Source organism: Heteronotia binoei, chromosome 1 (genome assembly GCF_032191835.1).
Source record: "Heteronotia binoei isolate CCM8104 ecotype False Entrance Well chromosome 1, APGP_CSIRO_Hbin_v1, whole genome shotgun sequence".
NCBI classification, from domain to species: Eukaryota; Metazoa; Chordata; class Lepidosauria; order Squamata; family Gekkonidae; genus Heteronotia; species Heteronotia binoei.
Window position 1 is genome coordinate 21,696,754 of NC_083223.1, and position 24,175 is coordinate 21,720,928.

The window sequence follows — 24,175 nt, forward strand, 5'->3', positions numbered from 1 at the left end:
TAAGCAGTTGGGTTAGAATAAAAGGAAGTACTTCTTCAACCAAAGGTCGATTAACACATGTGATTCGCTGCCACAGGAGGTGGTGGCAGCTACAAGCATAGCTTCAAGAGGGAACTGGATAAACATATGGAGCAGAGGTCCTTCCAAGGCTATTAGCCTCAGTGTATTGTTGGAACTCTGTCTGGGGCAAAAGATGCTCTGTATTCTTGGTGCTGGGGGGGCACAGTGGGAGGACTTCTAGCGTCCTGGCTGCACTGATGAACCTCCTGGTGGCACCTGTTTTTTTGGGAAGGGGGGTTTCCACTGTGGGACAGAGTGTTGGACTGGATGGGTCATTGGCGTGATCCAACATGGCTTCTCTTATGTCCCTATGCCCCAAATCCACTAATAAGAGTCACTGCACATGTGCTCCATTTTTTCACTGCTGTCTAACAGTGGTGAGAAAATACAGGCATTTGGGAGTGTTTTGTTTGCTTGGCAGGCTTTCTCCCTCTCTTTCTCATACACACAAGGGGCAAAAGAATTATTCTTTTATTGTTCTAAAGCTCTGCATGCCGATTTACTCATGGCTGGGGTGGGGGGGGGAACAGCACATTCTCTCTTCCTGCACCCATTGCAGAATCAACACATTTAAATTTTATTTTGTTAAGGCCTTTGGTATGGGCTTACCTCACTCTCTGTGTATTGCACCTCAGCCAGTGCCGAAGCCACTCTGTCTTCCAGCTCGGACAGTTCGGAGTCAGTGGTGGCGCTGTGTGGCGCACGGTCATCTGGACGCTTCTTCTCTGGCCCGCAGGCTTTCCCACTAGTTACACACATCTGAAAATGAAGGGAATTCATCACTGTCCAGTGCAAGGGTTTCCAACTCAGCTCAGAGGGAGGTGCTGGTGGATTCCTGCACTGTCCTAGGGCTGTTGACCTGTGGGGTTCCACAGGGTTTGGGATTCTGGGGGGGGAGGGGGGGTAAAGATATACAATCAGTCGATCTTTATTAAAAATGATCCTTTTATTAAAAACGGAACCCCGCCAGGAGTCTGAGCAGTAGGCTGAGCAATCCCAGGCAGACTTATACCTTCATTGCCCTTTGACTACAACAGATGTAGGAAGTATAACCCTGCATAGAAAGTTTGGGTCCAGTGGCACTTTTAAGATCAACAAAGTTTAATTCAAGGTATAAGCTTTTATGTGCAAGCACACTTCTTCAGATTCAGAGAAACAGGATTTCTTCAACCGTTAGATATATGGTTTGGGGAGTGGGTTGGTTGTCAGGAAGGACTAGTTAGAGTCAAGATGCATAAGAACTGGATTAGACTAGATTAAGGCAAGATTAGCAAACAGATAAAATGTTAACATAACAAAAGTTTGCCTTGGATTAAATTTTGTTGATTTTAAAGGCACCACTGGACTCAAACTTTGTTCTCCTGCTTAAACCCACACTGCTACCCCCTGAATCTAAATCTGCAGAGTTATACTGTTACACTTCATCTCTTTGTTACTTTCAAGCACTGTTAGATGTCTCTATTGAACACTTCACAGGTTTTGGCCAACTCCTTCCCATTTCTCAGCCTTGGTGGTGAATGGAATCATCAACTCAATGTATCTTCCCTCTCAGCAGTCGCATAGGGCTCTCCATGTGGTGTTAATGGCTCTCAGAGATGTGGTTGTGACCCTACAAAAAGCCTTCCCCAGTGACCTCTGCAAATACCATGCACAAACCCCGAAGAGTTATTTTAACCTTGTGTGTGTGTGTGAAAGAAAAGCAGGAAGATAAGGGGTTGGGAAGTTTCAATTAAGGAGTCCTTCATCCTCCGTGGAGGGTTCTCAGCCTGGAGAGGAGGAATGGCCAAAGTAGGGCTTTGATCTTGGTTAATGTTTTGCTGAATGCAGCGGGAGACAAAAGTGCCACCTCAAAATGCAACTGAAGAGCTGCCATTAGACAGTGGCTTGTGCCAAGTGAGAGACAAAAGGGAACAGCGAGTGGCTCAAAGGATCTTCTGACAACACAAGTCATTCAAGGCCAGAGGAGAGATCTTCTACCTGAGCTACTGCAAGTGCTCTGGCCTACTGTGTTCATACAGATGCCCTAAATCAAGTGTGTCAAACATGCAGCCCGGTGGCCAAATCAGGCCCCCAGAGGGCTCCTATCAGGCCCCTGAGTAACTGACTGTCATCTGCTTCCTTCTCCCTCTCTCTTGTTTCCTTCTGCATCACAGCTTGCTTTACCAGGCTTGCTCAATCGCGCAGGAGCTACAAAGCAAAGACTCTATTTTCTCCATTGCCTGAGGCTCCTCCTTTGGGAAGGAAGGGGAGAGAGAGCGAGCTTGCTTTGCCAGGCTCTCTCAATCACACAGCAGAGCTACTGAACCAAGCCTTCCTTCTATTGGTTGAGGTTCCTCCCCCACCTGATCCCCTTGAGGGAAAGAGCAAGAGCTTCCTTTACCCAGTTCCATGGATCACATGGGAGAAATACAAAGAAAGCACCTTTAAGATGAATGAGAACTAATGTTTTAAGCATGTTTTAAGTTAAAAAAAAAACTTTGTGTTTGTCTGTGTCCTTTATACAGTTTTAAACTCTGCTATCTGGCATTACATTTTATGACATGCATGGCCCGGTCAGACATGGTCTCATTTATGTTGGATCTGGCCCTCGTAACAAATTAGTTTGACATCCCTGCCCTACATGGCAAAAGGTAACCAGATACTCACGGATGCATGAAGAAGACGACTGCAGATTTATACCCCCCTTTCTCTCTGAATCAGAGTCTCAAAGTAGCTTACAATCTCCTATATCGTCTCCCCCCACAACAGACACCCTGTGAGGTGTGTGGGTCTGAGAGAGTTCTTACAGCTGCCCTTTCAAGGACAACTCCTGCGATAGCTATGGCTAACCCAAGGCCATTCCAGCAGCTGTAACTGGAGGAATGGGGAATCAAACCTGGTTCTCCCAGATAAGGGTCCGCATACTTAACAACTACACTAAACTGGCATGGAGCACAAAGCAGACAAGAACTGGGGAAAATGTGATTTATAATGTCTGAATCTTCACAATTCAGATAGGCATCCAAGTGTTTTTCTTTGATATACAGAACAAAATTTGGGCTTTTGGATTTCTGAGGGAATCTTCACCTTTTAGCCAGTTTATGCATGCATGTGCTGTCAAGTCACAACTAACTTCTGGTGCCCCAGAAAGGGCCTGCTAATAGTGCCTCTTGGATTTTGTGCAAGGGCCAGTAGTAGCAGCAGTGAGTCCCTTCTATTCCCTCCCCAGTCCTGCCCCTTAGGGTGTCAAAAGCGGTACCAGAAGTGACAGGCCACCTCCTTTGAACCTGGAAGATCGGAGAGGCAGTATTATCCTTCAGTACAACAGGGGAGCTACGCCACAACTGACCAAAGGGTTTACTGAAATCGGTTTGGCCATACTCGTCTTTTTTCACAGAGACTACAGAGATCTCCACCCATAATCAATTTTCTGTGTGCCTGATATATTATTATGTTGCATATTAATTATGATGTAGCCAGTCCTCCTGGAGCTTACAGTAGGCCCTGTGAGAAGAGCCCTATAAGCTCTTGGAGGACTGGCTACATCAAGGGGGTATGGCCGAATATGCAAAGGAGTTTCTGCTACCAAACAAAGCCCTTATTTTAATCATTTCTATGTTACGTTAATCTATGTATTCTTATGTAGTTTCACAACCTTTGCAAGGTTCACTGGCTGGTCAGCAGAACCCCTCCCATCCTGACACCTCATTAGTGTAGTTGAAGAAATAGCAGATTTATTGCACTTTAATTGCAAGCAAGTGTTGTTTTGAGCCTTTATAACCCTGCCTGGAGAATTTAATGGGAGTCATCAGGAAGATGTATTCCAGTCCACCTGTTACTCATTTGCAAAAACCCCTTAAGAGACTGATTGTTTTATTTAGAGGATAATCTGTGTTAAAGTTAGATTTATTTCTGTTCGTAACTGTCACCTTCTCTATAAAAAAGGGTCATGCAAGAGGCTAATCAGGCTTTCTGTTGGTTGCTTCCTGTCATAGGAGATCTTATCTTGGTGAACATATCTGATGTACTGAGCTTCCAATTCCACAAAGTATTCGGCCCATCAGTTTAAACCCAAATTTGCCTTGACTTTATGAATTTAGTAAGTTTATGGGATGTTAGGAGACCTGATTTTATGGCCTGGACCTTTTCTCTGTTTGCTGGACTAATCTGCACCTGTTTATATTTTTGCCTCATAAAAAACAGTTACACTGTGTTTTAAATAAAACCATTCACTCAAAGTTCTGTTAACAAAATCAGTTGTACTTTGTTTTAAATAAAACCACTAACTCAAAGTTCTGTTAACAAAATGAGTTACATATTGTTTTAAATAAAACCGTTAACTCAAAGTTCTCTGTTCTACTGGCAAATTATCTGAAGTCGGACCGCAAGAGATAAGCCTCTCTCTTAGATAGTTTGTTTGGTAAAGACCTAATGCAGGGGTTCCCAAACTTTTTAGCCTATAGGCATCATTGAAATTCTGACATAAGGTGGTGGGCTGGAACAACCACAAAATGGCCACCATGAAAAGCGGAGCCACACACAAAGGAAGCCCAAATGAAGGACAGAAGGAGGAAACAATACATTGGGAAATGGAAGTGAGATCAGCGAATAAAGCCAACATTGTGATGAAAGCAGCCACTGAAACATAATTATTTTAATCTGAACAGCCAATCGGATCTCCAGTGGCCAATCAGAAGCCTTGCTGGACAGCAGCCACCTGGCCACACCCACTTTCTAAAACACTTGGCAGGTGCCAAGAAAAGCGGGTGCCTTGGTGCCTATGGGCACCATGCTGAGGATCCCAATCTAACAGGAGTATTTTGAAGTTGTGTTTAGCTTAATGAGGCTATGGCTGCAATAACACACACTACATAATGCACTTTGAATCCACTTTCAGTGCACCTTCCAACTGGACAGTGTGTATTAATGAGGAAAGTATCCCTTGATTTTTTCTATGTTATTTATATGGTGTAGGGCCAGATCTGACATGGTCAGGACATGTGTGTATCCATTTAAGATTAGGTAGCAGAGAATATAAACTTTTTAAAGGATGCAGATAAACACAACTAAAGATTTTTTTTTAAAAAAAAACCTTAAAACATTAGCACTTGTTGGCCTTAAAGGTTCTTTCTTTGTATCTCTCCCATGGGATCCAGGGACCTGGGCAAAGGAGGCTCTGGCTCTTTCCCTCCCCCTCCAGGGGACCAGGAGGGAGAGGAGCCTCAACCAATGGAGAAAATCGAGGTTTTACTCTGTAGCTCCTGTGCAATTGAGCAAGCCTTGCAAAGCAATCTGAGATGCAGAAGGAAGCAAGAGAGAGGGAGAAGGAAGCAGATGACAGCTAGTTGCTTGGGGGCCTGATAAGAGCCCCCCCAGGAGCCTGCTTTGGCCCCTGGGCCACATGTTTGACACCCCCAGTGTGGGATATATAGTAACTGTGTATTGCTTGAATCTATGACATTATTCTTCGGTGCACTTACATTTTTTTCTTGTTGCTGCTTTCCTTACAGCTGTTCTTCACTTGGCTTTGCGATAACAAGCCATCTACATTCCTGCCAGACTGTTATGCTCTACTCTGGCTCAGTCTCAGGATGATACTGCTCTTCTGAAGGGTCCAATTGGCTTGTTGAATTAAGTAGCTGCATGGGACCTAACTGGGATACATTTCTTCATGATGTGCTGCTGGGGCTGATGAATCTCGTGGCCATCTGTGCTGAGCCTGACACTTGGTCCACATTGCTGAGGCTGCAGAACTGGTACGAACACATGATGAAGCTGCCATGTACTGAATCAGACTCTTCATCCATCAAAATCAGCATTGTCAGCAGTTCTCCAGGGGGTCTCAGGCAGAAGTCAGAGGTCTTTCACATCACCTGCTACCCGACCCTTAATTGGAACTGCTGGAGATTGAACCTGCCACTTTCTGCATGCCAAGCAGATGCTCTACCACTGAGCCACGGCCCCTCTCCTTGTATATCACAGGCCTTGGCTTGGGCCAGTGATGTCTGGCCTGGAGGCCTCACAGTACAAAAAAGGAGAAGCAGGGCATTTCAGCTGTCCAAAATATTAATTTTAACTTAATTCACATATAAATGAGGCAGGCTGCTTAGTGATTTCTAAGGAGGAGTCAGGGAAGTCACTGACCCTAAATTTACGACTAAAATTGCCTGAATTGTGATTTGCAAGCTGAGGTCCATGTGAACCTCAACGACCCTCCCAGAACCCTCCACGTGGTTTTCAGAGGTTCAGGCATCTCGTGATGGGGTGTGTCAGCAGCATCTGTGGCAGACATGCTGGCGCTGATCAACTGTGATCCTCAAAGCAACTAGGGAAGGAGTGGACTTCTGTGGCTGTGATTTCCTCAGAGACCACTCTCTTGTGGGCACCTGCTCTAGGATGCTGTAATTCAGCCTCCCTAAATCCAATCCTCACCAAACTTGGAGGGCGAGTAGAGGAGAGTCATCTGTGCATATTAGGCCACACACCCCTGTAGTATCCAATCCTCCAAGAGCTTAAAGGGCTCTTATTATAGGGCCTACTGTAAACTCTTGGTGGATTGGCTACATCAGGGGTGTGTGGCCTAATATGCAAAGAAGCTTCTGCTACAAAATGAGCCCTGCTTATCACATCATGAACCTCATAAAATGAACTGGTTCAGTAAAGGGGAAGGTCCATGAAGGCTCATGGTTTGTGTGGCTCCCAAGAACTGAAACAAACCTCCATTTTTCCAGCTCATGCAAATCCCTAGCCTCTACTATCAACTCACCCTGCAGGTATCATGACAGTCTTCCTAGCCAATCACTCTATTTTCTGAAGTGTTTATGTTTTCACAAACCTTTCCCTTCTACCACCCCTTGAGTCAATCCATAAGTTGATGAACCTAAAAGGGAAATTAAGTTCCTGCTTCCTCTATGGTGAAGATGAAAGCAGCCCTTCACGCACTGAGAGACAGGCAGCCTAGCTCTGGATGGGTTCTTTGGCACTTAGGCTGTTCATTAAGAGATACATCACAGTGCTCAACAAACAGCAACAAAAGGGGGGACATATTGACAATGGAGCCATTAGAAACCCAAAGGAATGCAAACCTCTCTCTGATTAGTGCTAATGGACCACCTTAAAAGGAAGAGCAACAACCACTGAGAGCCCCGGAAGCAGAGGAAAGAGGCACCAGCTGTCCCATCCTTTAATTATATTTGAATCACTCTCTCTGCTTTATGCGTTGTAACCAAAACACATGCTATCAAAGCAAGCTCGTTGGTTCTTGGAATCAAGAGCCGAAATGGCTCATTAGTCATCGTTTAAAGGTGGCAAGGGCTTCCAGCGGTGGGTCTGCAAAGCCACGGAACATCTGGATAAAAATGAAAGGAGGGAGACCCATGCATGCCTCCATGAGCTCCTTCAAGGAAGGGGCAGGATTTAAAAACAACACATTAAGCATATTGTTCTGCAAATGCTTTCCATTTTGAAAAGAATTACTGCCCCTTCAAGGAAACTGGATCTGGTAAAGCTGGAATCTTCTTTTTACTTTATTAGCACTCAGTCTTAAAATATCAGCACTCTGTCTTAAAAATGCTTTCTTTGTATCTCTCCCATGTGATCCAGGGAAATGGGCAAAAGAAGCTTTGGTTCTTTCCTTCCTTCACCAGGGACCAGGAGGGGGAGGAGCCTCAGCCAATAGAAGGAAGAGCGGCTTGGATCAGTAGCTCTGCTGTGCAATTGAGAGAGCCCGGCAAAGCAAGCTCTCCCCTTGCTTTCTCCCCAAGGGAGGAACCTCAGCCAATGGAGAAAACAGAGGCTTTGCTCTGTATCTCCTATGCAGTTGGGCAAGCCTGGCAAAGCAAACTCTGAAGCAGAAGAAAGAGAGAGGGAGACGTAAGTTGATGACTAGCCAGTTCCTTTGGGGCCTGATAGGAGCCCTCTGCGGGCCTGATTCGGCCCCCGAGTCACATGTTTGACACTCCTGCTCTAAGGTATATCATACAGGCAACCCTCCCAAATGACCATTTTCTCCAAGGGAAATGGCTCTGTAGTCTGCAGATTAGTCATAATACAGAGAGAACTCCAGCCTCAACCTGGAGGTTGGTGACCCAAGGGTGAACACGCAACCTGTTTTCCACAAGGTGAATTGGATAATCATATAACTGCATGTGATGGCCCACTCAGACTAGATGTTTTGGGGAAACTTTCCCCAGTGATAGACTCAGGGCTTTTTTTATAGCAGGAACTCCTTTGCATATTAGACCACACACTCCTGATGTAGCCAATCCTCCTGGAGCTGACAGCGGGCCCTGTAACAACATCCCTGTAAGTACTTGGAGGATTGGCTACATAAGAAGAGTGTGGCTTAATATGCAAAGAAGTTCCTGCTACAAAAAAAGCCCTGGATGGACTCCATCACCCACAAGAGGCCCAGATAGGCCTACTGGGACTGAATCTACCACAAGACTCCAGTGATGGGCAGCATCTAGCTGGCTTCACTAGGAAGCCCGCATGCTCAGATGTGTGAACAGATTTTCAGTCAGAACCGACAGAGGAAAAAAAGGCAGGTGGAGGGAAAGGTAATACCTTCATTGCACCAGTAGGGGGGTCATCACTAGATGAACTCATTTCAGGTTTGGGCTCTTCCTTTTTCTTCCCCTGTTCTTCTTCAGAGGAAACACCTTTGTCACTGATGTTACCTGCCAGTTCTTCTAGTTTCCTTTTCAATTCTTTCTCCTCTATGCTAGGATCCTTTTGGGATTCAGGAATAGGAAGCTGGCCAAAAAACAAAAAAAAGTAGCATTTAACCTCTTGTGATCTAGTGGGTTCATCCAATTATTTTGAAATCTTCAGTGGGTGAACTAGATATTACAGCACATTGCAATGAATACAATTACAAGAGATGACATTCCAAATATGAATGTTTTTCCTGGTTTAGATGGGTGAACTAGAGCTTTACATAACATTTGAAATTAACGCAATAGATCCATTCATTTAAAAACCAACACATCAGTAAGTGCTGGAGGGAAGCAGAAACTGTTGCATTCCCTAAATTTGAGAAAGGTGATATTTGCCCATCTTTATGATCAATCAAGGTTTTAAAATACAGGCACCAGAACAAAATAACACAGTTAGATCAGACAATTTTTAATAAGATACAGGAAAACGTCAACCAAGAAATAAATTACTACGGCATTCCCTACTAGTGTCCTTTTGGCCCTATTTATCAAACCCCTAAAAACTGCCAGCAGACAAAATGAGAATTTATCAGGAAATAATGTTCAAAAGGTCTGCTTCTATGCAGATGACACAGTCCTATTCTGACTCACAGGGCCTTCTTTGTATCAGCAACTCCTTTGCATATTGGGCCATATCCCCCTGATGTAGCCAATCCTCCAAGAGCTTACAGGGCTCTTAGTACAAGGTGAGGGGTCTGGAGACCAAGTCATATGAGGAAAGGTTGAAGGAGCTGGGTATGTTTTGCCTAGAGAGGAGGCGACTGAGAGGTGATATGATCACCATCTTCAAGTACTTGAAGGGTTGTCATATAGAGGAAAGTGTGGAATTTCTGTTTTCTGTGGCCCCAGAAGGCAGGACCAGAACCAATGGGTTGAAATTAAATCAAAAGAGTTTCCGGCTCAACATTAGGAAGAACTTCCAGACGGTTAAAGCGATTCCTCAGTGGAACAGGCTTCCTCGGGAGGTGGTGGGCTCTCCTTCCTTGGAGGTTTTTAAACACAGCCTAGATGGCCATCTGACAGTGATGGAGATCCTGTGAATTTGGGGGGAGGTATCTGTAAGTTTCCTGCATTGTGCAGGGGGTTGGATTAGAACGACCCTGGAGGTCCCTTCCAACTCTATGATTCTATGATTCTAGGGCCTACTGTAAGCTCTTGGAGGATTGGCTACATCAGGGGTGTGTGGCCTAATATACAAAGGAGTTCCTGCTTCAAAAAAAGCCCTGCTGACTCAGCCAAAATTATGTGTTGGATCCAACAAGCCTTTCTGCTTGTGAAAGAGGGAGAAGTGGATTCCCCCTGCCCACTCAATTATTTGGGGGATTATATATGATGAATGGAGTTGCCATCTCTGGGTTGGGAGATTCCTGGATGTTTTGGGGGTGGAGAGGGCAGTGCCTGAGGAGGAGAGGGATTTCCATGGGGTACAATGCCATAAAGCCCACTCTCCAAAGCAGCCATTTTCTCCACAGGAACTGATCTCTGTTGTCTGGAGATCAAATATAATAGCAGAGCTCTCCAGGCGTTAGCTGGAGGTTGCCAACCCTCACAATGAGGGAAGTGGTAAGGAGGGGAGACTGGAGACAGCAAGTTTGCTGGTGTTGCCAGAACTGGATTCAAACCAGTCAGTTGACAAACGGAATGCATTTTAAAATTGTTTTCTATTACCCAGAACAGAAACGAAATACTACTAAATCAGATTTAATGTTAAAATGTTGACTAATAAAATGTTAGGATTGACATAAGAATTAGCAGCAGCATACAGTGTAAATCAGAAGCAATGGAGTACCGCAGTGTGGATTATGGAATGTGTAAATCAACTAACAAAAGTAAATATTCAAAAACCAAAGCAGAAACTGAATGTAGACTTGAAAAAAACTCAGAAAAACAAGTGTGAAAAGTGAATGTTGGCTGGGTTAACATTATAAACATGGCAGAACTCTATAACTAAACCCATGTCTATCTGAACAAGTGGATTAAGCACAATTCTTCTCGCAAAAAAAATTCCTGTCCGTAAGCAAGTCTTAGGACATTACAGAATGCTGTAATAATCGGCTCTTGATAAAGCTATGTGAAAAGCTAGCGGGCGTGTTGAGAGAAAGAGAAAGCAAAAGCAGCTGAGAGAGAAACAAGCAGGACTCTGACTATGGCTTTTCTGGATGAAAACTCATTACTTCTGGAAAACACAGAAAGCAAGTCTTTGGCTTTGGAAAAGGAAAATCCTATAAAGATTTTAATATTGACCTTATCAGCACTTGCGAAGGTATTTTGTACATTCCAATATGCTGTTATTGACCTTTATTACAATTTTGTATCCTTACATTTATATTGCGGAATCAGACTTTGAATGTATCACAAGGCACTTTCTAATTCTACAAGAGACTTCCGTTGTTTGTCTGCACAGTTGTTTTGTTTGCTTTGACCATGCACTGTGTGTTCACTGATTATTATTCCTCCATTTTGAAAGCAGACTGTAGCCAGCCACTGTTTGCCAATGACTAAGATGTTTAGAGGCACTTCTTTCAGTGAAAGAATTAAGTTTCTTGAACACTACAGAGTTTTACCCCCTCCAGGAAAAAAGTGCTCATTCCTTGTTTTACCTCTTCAGGGTGAACCAGGATTTTTTCCTCAAGACGGTTCAGCAAGCGTTCAATAGCTGACATGCGTTTGTTGAGTTCCAATATCTAGGGCAAGAGAGGAGAGAAGGCAGCATAGTACAGAGCCCACCACCAACAGACAGTGCCTCAACACAGGAACAGGTAGAAACAGGGGTGGAATTCTAGCAGGAACTCCTTTGCATTTTAGGCCACACACCCCTGATGAAGCCAATCCTCCAAGATCTCACAAAGGTCTTTTTTGTAAGCTCTTGGAGGACTGGCTACATCATGGGGTGTGGCCTAATATGCAAAGGAGCTCCTGCTAGAATTCCAGCCCTGGGCAGAAAGACAGAGCAGTTCCCGCCACCATTGCTATTCCAGTGAAAGATCAGCACACACCAGATCCCCAGTTTCAATCACCACAGTAAAAATGAAAAGCAATTCAAATTTAAAAGATAACAGGCAAGCCTAGATTAGAATAAGTGCCATGAAGTTGCATCCTACTTATGTGGAGAGTTTTCAATGCAAGAGACATTCAGAGGTGGTTTGCCATTACCTGCCTCTGTGTAGTGACTCTAATATACTTTGGTGGTCTCCTATCCAAATACTAAAAAGGTATTTGAATAGCTTCTGAGATTTGTGGTAGCGACTGGGGCAGCTTGGGCTGTTCAGGTCAAGGCCCGGATGTGATATATCGAAGAATGAAGGGTTTTAAAAATAACTTAAAGTTGTCCATGATAATTACGCCCCATGTGCTCAAACCATCCATGCCATCTTAAATAATTAATTTTAATTTATTGGCTTAATTGTTTTAACTGTTCTGATGTTTTATTGCTGATTTTACTGTTTTAGCATGTTGGAATCTGCCCTGAGCCCTTATGGGAAAGGGAGGACTATAAATGTACAAAATAATAAAATAAATTTCATCATTCTGGGGTCAAGTCTTTCAGACAAAAAAATGCCAGAATAGTATTCTGTGCTGAAGCGAATGTTGAAAGGGCAACAAGTTCTCAACAGCACCACCTTCAAAACAGGAAAAGCGTTTTCATTTTATAGAACCCAATCTTATAGTTGATAATGATTTACCAATTATGCTCAGGAACAGTTTAAGAGAAGAATGAGGCAATGGAAAGAGACAGCTCCTGGCCACATTCCTTCCAAATTCCAAAGGGAAAGGGGTCAACAATAAAGTTATGAAAGGTGAAAGTGGGAAGGCCGAACGTATGGGCTTGTATACATTTCAATGAATTTCCCAGTACTTGAAATCTGAATGGAAACCTCTGGCTCTCATTATGGAGAGAGGGAAACTCCCTGTAAACTGCCACCTGTGAAGGCGTCACCCAATAAGGAAGGATTTCACCAGTTTTGCCAGTAATGATAGGAAATCCCTATTACATGATGATGATGATGATGATATTGGATTTATATCCCGCCCTCCACTCCGAAGAGTCTCAGAGCGGCTCACAATCTCCTATGTCTTCTCCCCTCACAACAAACACCCTGTGAGGTGGGTGGGGCTGGAGAGGGCTCTCACAGCAGCTGCCCTTTCAAGGACAACTTCTGCCAGAGCTATGGCTGACCCAAGGCCATTCCAGCAGGTGGAGGAGTGGGGAATCAAACCCGGTTCTCCCAGATAAGAGTCCGCACACTTAACCACTACACCAAACTGGCATCAATTGAGTCCCACTTCTTTTAACAAGACCAATCAGTGATCATTATATATACACAGCCTGGTTCTACACATCCAGCGGAATGCAGTGGTTGAACAATCTCCAAGAGGATTATCACATTTTTCAGTGAAGTGATAAGTCAGAAAAAAAAACCTTCTCTGGAAGAAAAATCTTCTGTGGGTGGCTCTAACCAAAACCACAAACCCACTCTTTGCTCTGTTTCCCAAAAGCCCTGTATAAATGAAGAAAATGACGTAGAGACTGGGAGCTCAGAATACCACATCATTAGACTACGTATGAAGTGGAAATGAGGTGATTCCACACACCTAAACCCCAGCATGACCGCAAAGACGGAGCTGTTTATGTTGCTAGAATAATTGGATTATCCTTTTACCTCAGACCAATGTGTTAGACATTCGTAGCTGTATCACTGCAGCTAAAGTAGGACCGGTTCTTTCCTCATAACCCTTAATTTTGAGGTTTAATGAGGACATGGTGAATCTGGCTCCCAGCATTCAGAACCAAAGCGCTTCCTTCCTTGACGTTGTCAAGCATCGATATTTCTCAATAATCAGTCCTTTGTTATTAAATCAAAAGTTGCTTTATTGTAGAAACTGCATAGCTTTACCAAGGACAAAAGCCTTGGAAGTAATGACGTGTACAGACTCACATAGTTACTTTATAGGATTACTTCAAAGGATAAAAACAGGTTGCTTACCTGTAACTGATGATCTTCAGGTGGTCATCTGTGCAGTCATACACATGGGTCTTGCCGCAGGCAACGGATCCATACCTCGGAGTCTCCAATAGCTCAACTAGAGCATTTTTTGGCGCACTTTCCGCTCACCCTGGGGAGCAGGCATCGACTGCGCATGCCTGGAGCGAGCGGGAGGCGCCATTACCACTCAGTTTCTTCCAGCCGCTACTGACAGTCTACAAAGGTAAAAACCAAGGCAGAAAAAGCCAGCAGAGGGGAAGGCTGGGTGGGCATGTGTGACTGCACAGATGACAACTCGAAGATCATCAGTTACAGGTAAGCAACCTGTTTATCTTCATCGTGGTCTCTGTGCAGTCCCACACATGGGTGACTAGCAAGCTAAAAGTCAAAAGGAAGGTGGGTGCTGGCAAGAAAAAAAATCTTCATATTTACAATGTATGCATGCACTCACCTGGAATGATTTCAGTGGAAGATGGACCTGAGGACCGCTTAGCCAAAGGAGGCGTCCCATCTGGCACGAATGTCCAAGGCATAGTGTGAGACGAACGTGGATGGTGAGGACCATGATGCAGCAGCACAGACGTCCTCTAAGGAGACGCCCTCCAGGAAGGCCGAGGAGGTCGAGACTGCTCTACTCGAGTGAGCCTTAAGGCCTTCAGGTAAAGGTTGCTTAGCAACTTCATAACACAACCGGATTGCAATGGATACCCACTTAGAGAGCCTCCAGGTAGAAATTTTGCGTCCTCTTTGAGGATTGCCATAGGCCACAAATGAGTTAGGGTCCTTATAGAACGGTTGTGTATGAGAGAGGTAAAAAGACAAAGCTCTTCTGACATCGAGGGTGTGTAGAGCTCTTTGTCCAGAGTCCTTAGGATTAGGAAAAAACGTGGGCAACGAAGTAGAAGTTGAAAGATGAAATTTCGATACAACCTTGGGTAAGAAAGCAGGATCCGCTCTCAAGACCACTTTGTTCCTATTAAAAACTGTATACGGTGGGTCAGAGCGGAAGGCACATAAGTCACTGGCCCGCTTGCCAGAAGTGAGAGCAACCAACAGGGCAGTCTTCCAAGAGAGAAGATTAAGGTCCACTGTGGCCAAGGGTTCAAACGGGGGTTTCATATGTTGTGCAAGAACTAACGACAAACTCCAAACTGGCACAATCAGTTTGATAGGAGGGTGAAGGTGCAACATGCCCTTAAGGAATGATTTGGACAGTCTATGAGAGAAAACAGTCTGACCGTCAATAGGCTCATGGAAAGCAGAAATGGCTGAAAGGTGAACCTTTAAAGAAGAATAACTGAGACCCAACACCTGTAGAGACAGCAGGTATTCCAGGATCGAAGGGAGAGGTACAGACTGTGGATCAAGTTGTTGAGAGGATGCGAAGGAGCAGAAGCGCTTCCACTTGCACTGGTATGAGCGTCTGGTAGAAGGTTTTCTGGCATTCAGGATAACTTCCGCTACTCTAGGTGGTAAAGATGTGGCCAAATTCTCCAAGCTGTAAATCCTAGAATTTGGGGGTTGTGGTGCCATACCTGGCCATGATTCTGGGTGAGGAGGTAGTCTGCCAGGGGGAGGCGGCGATAAGTGTCTCGTGAAGGAGTCTCGTGAACCACCGTGGCCACTATGGCACTATCAGTATGCAGTCTGAACCGTCGCAAACAATTTTGAGTAGAGATCAGGTAATTAGAGGGGTTGGTGGAAAAAAATAATGAAGAGGACCCCTCCAGCTTTGGAGGAAAGCATCGTTGCCTCTCCTGATATAAAAGAGAGGGCATTTCAAGTTGTCCTTCGTAGCAAAAACATCTACTCTTGGAGTCCCGAAGCATGCAAAGATGCGATGCAAGTAGCGTGGATTGAGGGACCATTCGTGGTCATCTATGCGAATCCTGCTGAGAGAATCGGCCAAGACATCTTCTGTCCCTGGAATGTGAACGGCAGTCAGGTAGATGCTGTTTTTGATGCACCATTCCCAAAGAAGTATGGCTATGCAGCACAGATGGATAGATCTGGTACCGCCCTGCTTGTTCACATAGAAAACTGTGGCCATATTGTTGGTTGTGATCTGGACATGTCGGTTGATTACAGACAGAAGGAACGATTGAAGAGCCCTGTGAACGGCTATGAGTTCTAGGCAGTTTATGTACATAGCCCTCTCGGGCGCAGTCCATAGACCCCTGACAGTCTTGTCCTCTAAGTGGGCTCCCCATCCCCACTTGGAGGCATCTATAGTCACGATGACAGATGGAGGAGGAAGAACAAAGGGCATTCCGCAAAGTAAATTGTCTGGTACTCTCCACCAGACAAGGGAGAGCCGAACCCTCTGAGGTACAGTGAGAATGGTATTCTGTGGTTGTACGTGTGGATAGTAGGCACGAACAAACCAAAGCTGGAGAGGCTGCATGTGCAGTCTTGCGAATCAAAGAACCGAGGTTGTTGCGGCCATGAGGCCCAGAAGACGTTGGATGGTGATTGCAGGTTGCATTGTGGTATGTATGACCTCCTGGGCCAGGGACAGAATGGTGTGGGCACGATCCCTGGGAAGAAAAACGAGATGAGGAGATGTGCAGAGACGAGCACCTATAAACTGTAGGTCCTGAGTTGGGGTGAGGTGAGATTTGGAAGCATTCACACACAAGCCCAGGGAGGCGAGAAGAGAGTGTTGTTTTGAGATTCTTCGCCAGTTGATGTGCTGTGGGAGCAATGAGTAACCAGTAGTCTATGTATGGGAACACTGGAATGTTGCGAAGACGCAGGGCAGCTGTGACCACTGCCATGCATTTCGTAAACACTCTCGGGGCGGTAAACAGCCGGAACGGGAGGGATCAATACTGGAAGTGATGTTGTCCCATGGCAAAGCGAAGATATTTGCGGTGCTGAGGTCTGATGGTCACATGGAAATAAGCGCCCTGGAGATCCAGGGATGCCATCCAGGAATCCTGCGGAATTAGGGGAAGGATGGATTGGACGGAGATCATTCTGAATTTCTTGTGGACTATCCGCTTGTTTAGTCTCCTGAGATCCAGAATGGGTTGCTTGCCCCCGTTCCTCTTGGGCACCAGGAAATATCGTGAGTAGAAACCTGTCCCCCAATGGTGAGGAGGAACAGGTTCTATGGCATTTTTTGGAGCAAGTCCAGAATCTCTTGTTTGAGATGAGGGGATGGTGGAGTAACAGTGAAGTAGTGGCTGGGAGGTGGCAAAACAAACTCGATTGCGTAACCTAGGCGGATTATGGTGAGCACCCAAGAGTCTGTGGTGATTGAGCTCCAGGTTGGGTAGAACGGGAAAAGACGTGTTTGATAGCAGGGATTCAGCTGTTGGGTGAGATACAGAGGGGAGTCAAAGAGACTGCTTGGCTGGCTGAGAAGACTTCTTTGTCTGCTGAGAGCATGGCTTCTGTTGAAAGGGTTGCTTTTGCTGGGGGGGGGGTTCCTCTTCCAGTAATCGGATTGCTTAGGAGAGTGTTGACGCCTCTGAAAAGATGGTATCCAGACTTGGGTTGATTGAACTGCTGAGAAGCTGGCTGAGAGACTCCAAGGCGCTTCTTGCGGCTGTCATCCACCGAAGTGAGGACTTCATCAGTGGATGCATGAAAGAGGCCAAGGCCATCAATAGGTAGGTCTTCCATTTTTTGTTTGATATCGGGTTGCAGGTTCGTGGATCTTAGCCAAGCGTGTCGACGCAGTGCCACCAATGAAACGAAAACTCTAGATGAGCAGGAAACGGCATGTCTGATGGTGTTAACCTGCTGTTTTGAAAATCGTGAGAGCTCAGAGACTAAGTTGGATGCGACTCTCTGGGAAGTTTCAGGCAGAGAAGGAATGAGAGGAGTAAATTGGTTGGCGAGATTAAATGTATATGCAGAAAAATAAGCCAGGTAATTGTTAAGTTTGGAATTAGTAGAGGCAAGGTTGTAAATCTTGTGAGCCAAGGTGTCCAACTTCCGGCCCTTATGATCAGGAGGAGTAGGATGTCTGGATGGTTTGGCTTTAGTTGCTGACTGCATGATGATAGAGTTTGGAGCAAGATGGGAGTTTAAAAATTTAGTATCAGGAGCGTGTACTCTGTACAGGGAGTCAAAGCGTTTCGAGGTAGGTGGAATCGAAGCAGGTTTGTCCCAGGCCTCACACAGCCCCTCCAAGTGCACTGGCAACATAGGTAGGAGTGACCCCGTTGGGAAATCCACCTGAACCAGATCGTGGACTATGTCAGAAACCTTGGGTGAGTCAGAAGGAAGAGTAACATTCAAGGCTTTAGCCATGGTAATAATCAGATTAAGGTAGGCCTTTGAACCATCTGATGGAGAAAGACGGGCTGGATGTGTGGAATCTGAGGCAGGAGAGCCAGGAGGATCTTCGGAGTCAGAAGAGCCGGAGCTGTCCCCGTCGGATTGGGATTCCTCGGTTGTGGGAGAGATCAGAGGTTTGGTAGGTGCACATGCGGATGCACTTTCCTCGGAAGGTTTAGACTGTACTTGTAAGGCAGTCGAAGTCATGGCCGATGTAGAAGTCGTGGCCGGAGCAGAAGATATGGTGGCGGAAGCTGTGCGGGGTATAAAAGATTCTTGGTACCAAAGAAGTTCATGGACTCGAAGGGCTTCACAGTCTTGAGAAGAGAGATACTCCGCGTCTCGGGTTCCAGAGGGCTCACAGTACCAAGGAGTTTCGAAGTCACGGATTCGAGGTGTTGATACATCACGGCTGTGGGACGCGACCTCAAATTCATGGTACCGAGAGCGATGGAAACCCTCATCCCAGAGGGAAAAGGAGTAGCGATGGTAAACCCGGCGGTGTCTGGGAGATGGCGATCTGGAGAGTGAATATTCATATCGACCCCTCTGGTAATAGTCCTGGTACTCACAGTAGACTGGAGAGCGCGAGTGGAAATCACGACGTCGAACTAGTGAGCGAGATCAGACATGTTGGATGGAAACCTGTGTCGACGACTATGTAGAGAGGAGAGACTCCAATGTCTCGAAAGGATCCAGCCTGTAGCAAAGACCGGGGATGCTTCTGAGAGAAAGTTGGATCCGAACGGGGGTCGGGTTCGAGGATGTCGAACGGCACCACGCTATGGACCGAGGGCAAACGAGATCGGACCGGTATAACCTCAACTGCAGCTGGGGAGAGAGGAGTGAGATGAGGTATGTCGGAGATAACATTGGAGGGGGCCGAAAGCTCTGGTGGAACAAGAGGTTGAATCGGAGCCAAGTGTGTGGAAACCGACGCCATCGATGTCGCTATAGTGGTCAAAGTGGTAGCCCTTGGGGAAGTCGTCGGAGTCAACCTTGTCGGATCACGAGATTTCTTCGGAGCCGAGGCCGACGGATTGGTATGGCAAGACTTCTTCGAAGCCTTGTGGCCGGTGTTGGAGTGCTTGGATGGTCTCTTGTCGGACTTATGCTTTTTATGGAGTTGAGGAGCAGCCGACGAAGCCAAATCTCCTGCTCAGTGTGGGGGAGGCGGCGAATCACAGCTGGGCATAGCCCAAAGAGATTTTTCGAGCAGGAATCTTTGAAGTCTGGCCGCTTGATTTTTTTGTGCCTGTTTACCGAAGTTGGCGCAATGAGGGCAAGTATCTACCTGATGAGCTTCACCCAAGCAGAAAAGACAGTACAGATGTCCGTGTGAAGTAGGGATTTTAGATCCACACCTCCAACACTTTTTGAAAGTAATTTCCCTTCCATATGCTCCGGACAAGGGAGGGGAGGGAGGGGAGAAAAACAGGGAAAGGAAAGCGCAGAAACAAGGGCTTTTTTTAAAAAAAAAAATTATAAGTACGAAAAATGATAGAATAAAGGAGATAAGAGAAAAAGGAGGAATACGATACCAAACAGGAGAAGATGAGCTGAGGAGAGAGGAATGCAGCAAGGTAGGTGTTGTCCGGGCGGTGGAAAGGAAGAAACTGAGTGGGAATGGCGCCTCCCGCTTGCTCCAGGCATGCGCAGTAGATGCCTGCTCTCCAGGGCGAGCCGAAAGCGCGCCAAAAAACACTCTAGGCGAGCTATTGGAGACTCTGAGGTATGGATCCGTTGCCTGTGACAAGACCCATGTGTGGGACTGCACAGAGACCACAATGAAGATCATACAGATGCAATTTAAGTCACGAGTTCAAAGATCATACAGATGCAATTTGAGTCACGAGTTACTACTATGTATCTCTTTTATGTTAAGAAATGCAAGTAATAGAAACATCTCCCTTTCTCACACTTTCCTTATTGAAATCTCCTTTGGAACAGAGGCTTCTAGGTGGCACTCCCAATGGAAGCTTATGGAACAGGAACCATTGTTTGGACTGGGCAGCACTGCATGCCTTCTTGCAGGGGACAGTGTCCCGAGCGTGGGGATGCATCTCTTGGGGTGGTCCAAATATTATTTTGTGGTACAGCCTGGCCCCAGTGTCTGCCTGTTTGAGTGTCCTTGTCAAGTCTGGCTTTAACTCTGGCTCAACCAAAGAGCAGGATGGGTAGAACCAAAGTATAAACAAATGCTGCTAGCACCCCTTCTCCTGTTCCCCCCTCCCTTCCTTAGAGAATCTCCCTGCTTTGAAATGGTGATGTGTGAAAAGTCTTATCTGAACCTTCTCAGCTCAGGCCTGGGGGAGAGAACGGAGCCTGAAAAGAATCAAGGCCAGTACACCTAATCAGCATGAGAATGTATTTGTAACATCTATGTGTGAATGTCCCCTGCACAATTTCCCTGCCTGTAGGAATGCCTTTGAAGTCCTCTTTATATGCAATGTATCTACTGTATGTCTTCAGTCTTTTCAAGCCTTGGCTTAGGCCACAAGTACACAGTATCAATAAACTAGTTTCTTTGCATCTACATCGACTCGTTATTGAATCTGCAAACTTGACAGTCCTGGGGGCACCTTGTTTTGGAGCAGCTGGCACGAGAACCGCTCATTGGACCATGACGCAGCACATGTCTTCTCGAAGAGCAGTCACATGGACATGGGGTTGTATAATATATGGGGGTCCAGACCTTATTTGGGGTTCAGAGGTTTCAAACCCTCCTCAGTGTTTTTGCTTGCATTCACGAATAAGGAATGAATAAGGAACTGGGAATAAGGAACCAACTTCAGCCTCCTGTGGGCGAGTTGGCATCCCAACTCTATTTAAGCACCTCCCCTGCCTGGGTTCTCCTCATCATCCCTCTCTGTGGCTACATGCCTGGCTGAAGAAGGCAGTCTCTCCCCGCCCCCAGCTCTGCACTGAGTCCTGATGCCCCCATGTTAGGATTCAGATAGAGACTCTCTTTAGCCTGCTGGCTGGCCGGCTCTCTTGATTTAGTGAGATTATCCCTCTTGCCAGCCTGCATCTCTTGCTTCTGTGTAAGAATCCCAGCAGACTCAGAGCCTCCTGTGTGTACTGGCTGAGGGAACCTTCCAGCAGAGTGGAAACTGCCCCCACAAATACTTGCAAACTTCACTTCTTTCTTCAGCCATGACAGCAGGCCTTGAATTCAGCAGGAGCTCACAGGAGCGCAGCTCCTGAACCTTTCTGAGGGTTCCCCCTCCTCCCCGCCATCTACCTACCTTGTCCATTGAATAGTAGGTGCAGCCGCATAACAATCTCTGGATTAGGAGAGTGGGCAGCCAGCCAGCCACCAGGAGCTTTGCCACACCCCCAGCAGCCCTCATTAACCCCTGCAGAAGCCTGCACCACTCTTTCTCCACTTCTTATGTGATTTTGGGTGGCAGGTGTCTTGCTAGCCTTTTGACTGGGGGAGGGGTTGGCCAAAGAGAGCCCCAGGTGAGCAAAGCCTGCTTGGGCTGGCTGGATCTCTAGGCAGCCCAAGCAGGCCTCGCTCAACCAGGGCTCTTCTTTCTTGTGGTGGGTTGCTTTTGGCTGGTGGGGGGTGGCATATGCTAATGAGCTATGCTAATGAGCTCCACCACCTATTTTTCTACAAAAAAACCCCTGCATGACAGTATCCCAAAGTCCTCTTGTGGGGCCTCCCTCAGTCAATAGTTCCAGCCTCCTCTGGGGTGGGGGACACACAGAACAGGCGGGAATGATGGGAAGTCTCTCCATCCCTTTATCAGCTAGATGAGTGTGCAGTACTGTCCTATGCAGTGTTTCACTCTTCTCAGATCACTGACTTACACGGATTTAGATATCATGGGCTGAGATTGAGATATCATCCTGTGTATAATCTACTCAGAACCTAGCTCCTAAACTGTAAGATATACTAGGATGGATGCTATATGCTGAGATTTTATATAGCTAATTAATTCTATAATAGTATTTTTTTCTGGTTTTTAGTGGTCTGTAATAAAGACTGACGTGTAACCTTTGAGGAAGAAGGATGAATCTCCTTTTCTGTACACTAAGAAAAGGAGAGAAAAAAGGAAATCTTCTTGCTTCCATTTGGTATCACTGAAGAGTGAAATGTCATTGTGACCAAGGGCCTTGGAAACTTAGAGGAGGTGGATGAAGCAGAAGAGATTTTGAAGCAAAGGTTCTTCCCCCCACCCCCGATTTTATCTTATCCAAAGCACTAGCTGAGTCCACTTTCCAGACAGAGCCACGAGGTCATAGAATAATAGAGCTGGAAGGGACCTCCAGGGTCATCTAGTCCAACCCCCTGCACAATGCAGGAAACTCACAAATACCTTCCCCTAAATTCACAGGATCTTCATCACTGTCAGATGGCCATCTAGCCTCTGTTTAAAAACCACCAAGGCAGGAGAGCCCACCACCTCCTGAGGAAGCCTGTTCCATTGAGGAACCACTCTAACTCTCAGGAAGTTTATTTATTTTTATTTATTCGAGATTTATATCCCGCCCTTCCCACGAATGGCTCAGGGCGGCTTCCAACAATTAATCAAACATAAAATTTAAACAATTCTTCCTAATGTTGAGCCAGAAGCTCTTCTGATTTAATTTCAACCCATTGGTCAACAGAAAACAGTAAAAGGCAGTGAAAGGGATAGTCTTCAAAAAGGTGGGAATTTCTGTAACAATCGGTGCAGTAGGGGAAGGGGAGGGGAGGATTCATCTATTGTTGTTGAAGAAAAAACAGCCGGACTGTTAAAAAGGAAAGATAAATTAGCTACAGTGTGTTTTTCTGTGAGAAAAGGAACAGAAGGGGCAGGGTCTGTTCTTCACTATTAGGTGTTTTGTGTTCCCTGGTTGAGCCAGTTCAGATGAAGAGTTGTGGCCTGCTTCATTTCCTGGGAAATTCAGAAGCACAACAGAGCACAATGTTTCTGTGTCCCTCCACAACGTTGTGCTGGATAATGGGTCTGATCACAGTGGTGGTGAAGTGTGTGATACTGTCTCATTACCTCGCCCCCCCCGTGCCAGCCTTAGGTTTGCCAATCCCCAGGTCATCTCCAATGGTCATCAATTGTCAGAGACACAGAAGCAGCCCCAAAGGTTCTTGAACCTGTAGCAGAGACCACTTTAGAAATTTGAATCAACTCCAAAAGACTATAGCTGGATCAAAAATGTCTTCTTCAGATTTCATTTCTCATCTCCTCCCTTTCCGTTAAGCTGTGGCCAAAACAAAATTGTACTAAAGAGTTCTGAGGAGCGAAGCGTGCTCTCCTTTGCCTGCTTTCAGCCAGGAGGGCAGCAATGGGAACTTCTGGGATCAGATTTCAAGCTGTGCACCCAGCTCAGTTCTTCAAAACAAAGCTAAATTTTACAGTGATTTGGAATTAAAATCCACAACAAATTTACATTAAGGCACCACCCCTCCCCCCCAAAAAAGAGAACTGTTGATGTCATCAAACATCTTCCCATAAACTTATGTCAATCAGTGAACTGTATCACACTTACACGATGTTATCATCCAGTTCTTGGCCAGAAGTGCCTAACAGTTTTCTCCTTATGTAGCTGAAAAGCAGATGCTTTTTGTTTCTGTTCAGATAAGAACTCTGTGAAAAACTCAAAAAAGCTGAAAATTTGCCTGTTTTGTATCATGTATTCCCTCCATAACCAGAACACTGAGAAATGTCTGTTCCAAATGCTTGTCTTGAACACACTGGACCTTTTACAATTCCTTTTTTCTCATTCTCAGTTTCTTTGTGCCACTTTCAGATGTAATACTAGAGTATGGGCCACAAAGTACTCTCATTTCTAGGACTCAGACTTCAAAAGGTAACAGAATATTAGCTATATGGTCAGGAAGGCATCTCATCCCTGATGTACCTGATTTCCAGAGGGATTTATGGTCTCCTGGGATGAAGCCCGGCTCCTGCGTTTTGGGTGATGCAGCTGGTGGGCTAGGTATTTTGGGGCTCCCTTCGTATCTTCATCAGAAGTGTCCATGTCAGCAGAATACGGGGATCGCTGCTGCTCATTCCATGGCTTGCCTTTGGAAACAGAACAAACTTGTTTATTATTCATTTATTAAAACCAGGGCTTTTTTTGAGCAGGAATGCACAGGAATTCAGTTCTGGCTGGCTTGGTATCAGAGCGTAT

At 45.8% G+C, this 24,175-nt stretch overlaps 1 protein-coding gene across 1 annotated transcript in view; it reads right to left on the reverse strand.

The window, feature by feature from the left end:
• MLPH (melanophilin) overlaps positions 1–24,175 on the reverse strand; it is a 103,676-nt gene that overhangs the window by 23,159 nt on the left and 56,342 nt on the right. The window contains exons 9-12 of the mRNA XM_060232163.1: positions 23,903–24,066; positions 11,357–11,440; positions 8,605–8,793; positions 670–819 (exon numbers count right to left, since the gene is read on the reverse strand). Of these exons, the coding sequence (XP_060088146.1) occupies positions 670–819; positions 8,605–8,793; positions 11,357–11,440; positions 23,903–24,066 (587 nt within the window). The remainder of the gene's footprint in view (positions 1–669; positions 820–8,604; positions 8,794–11,356; positions 11,441–23,902; positions 24,067–24,175) is intronic.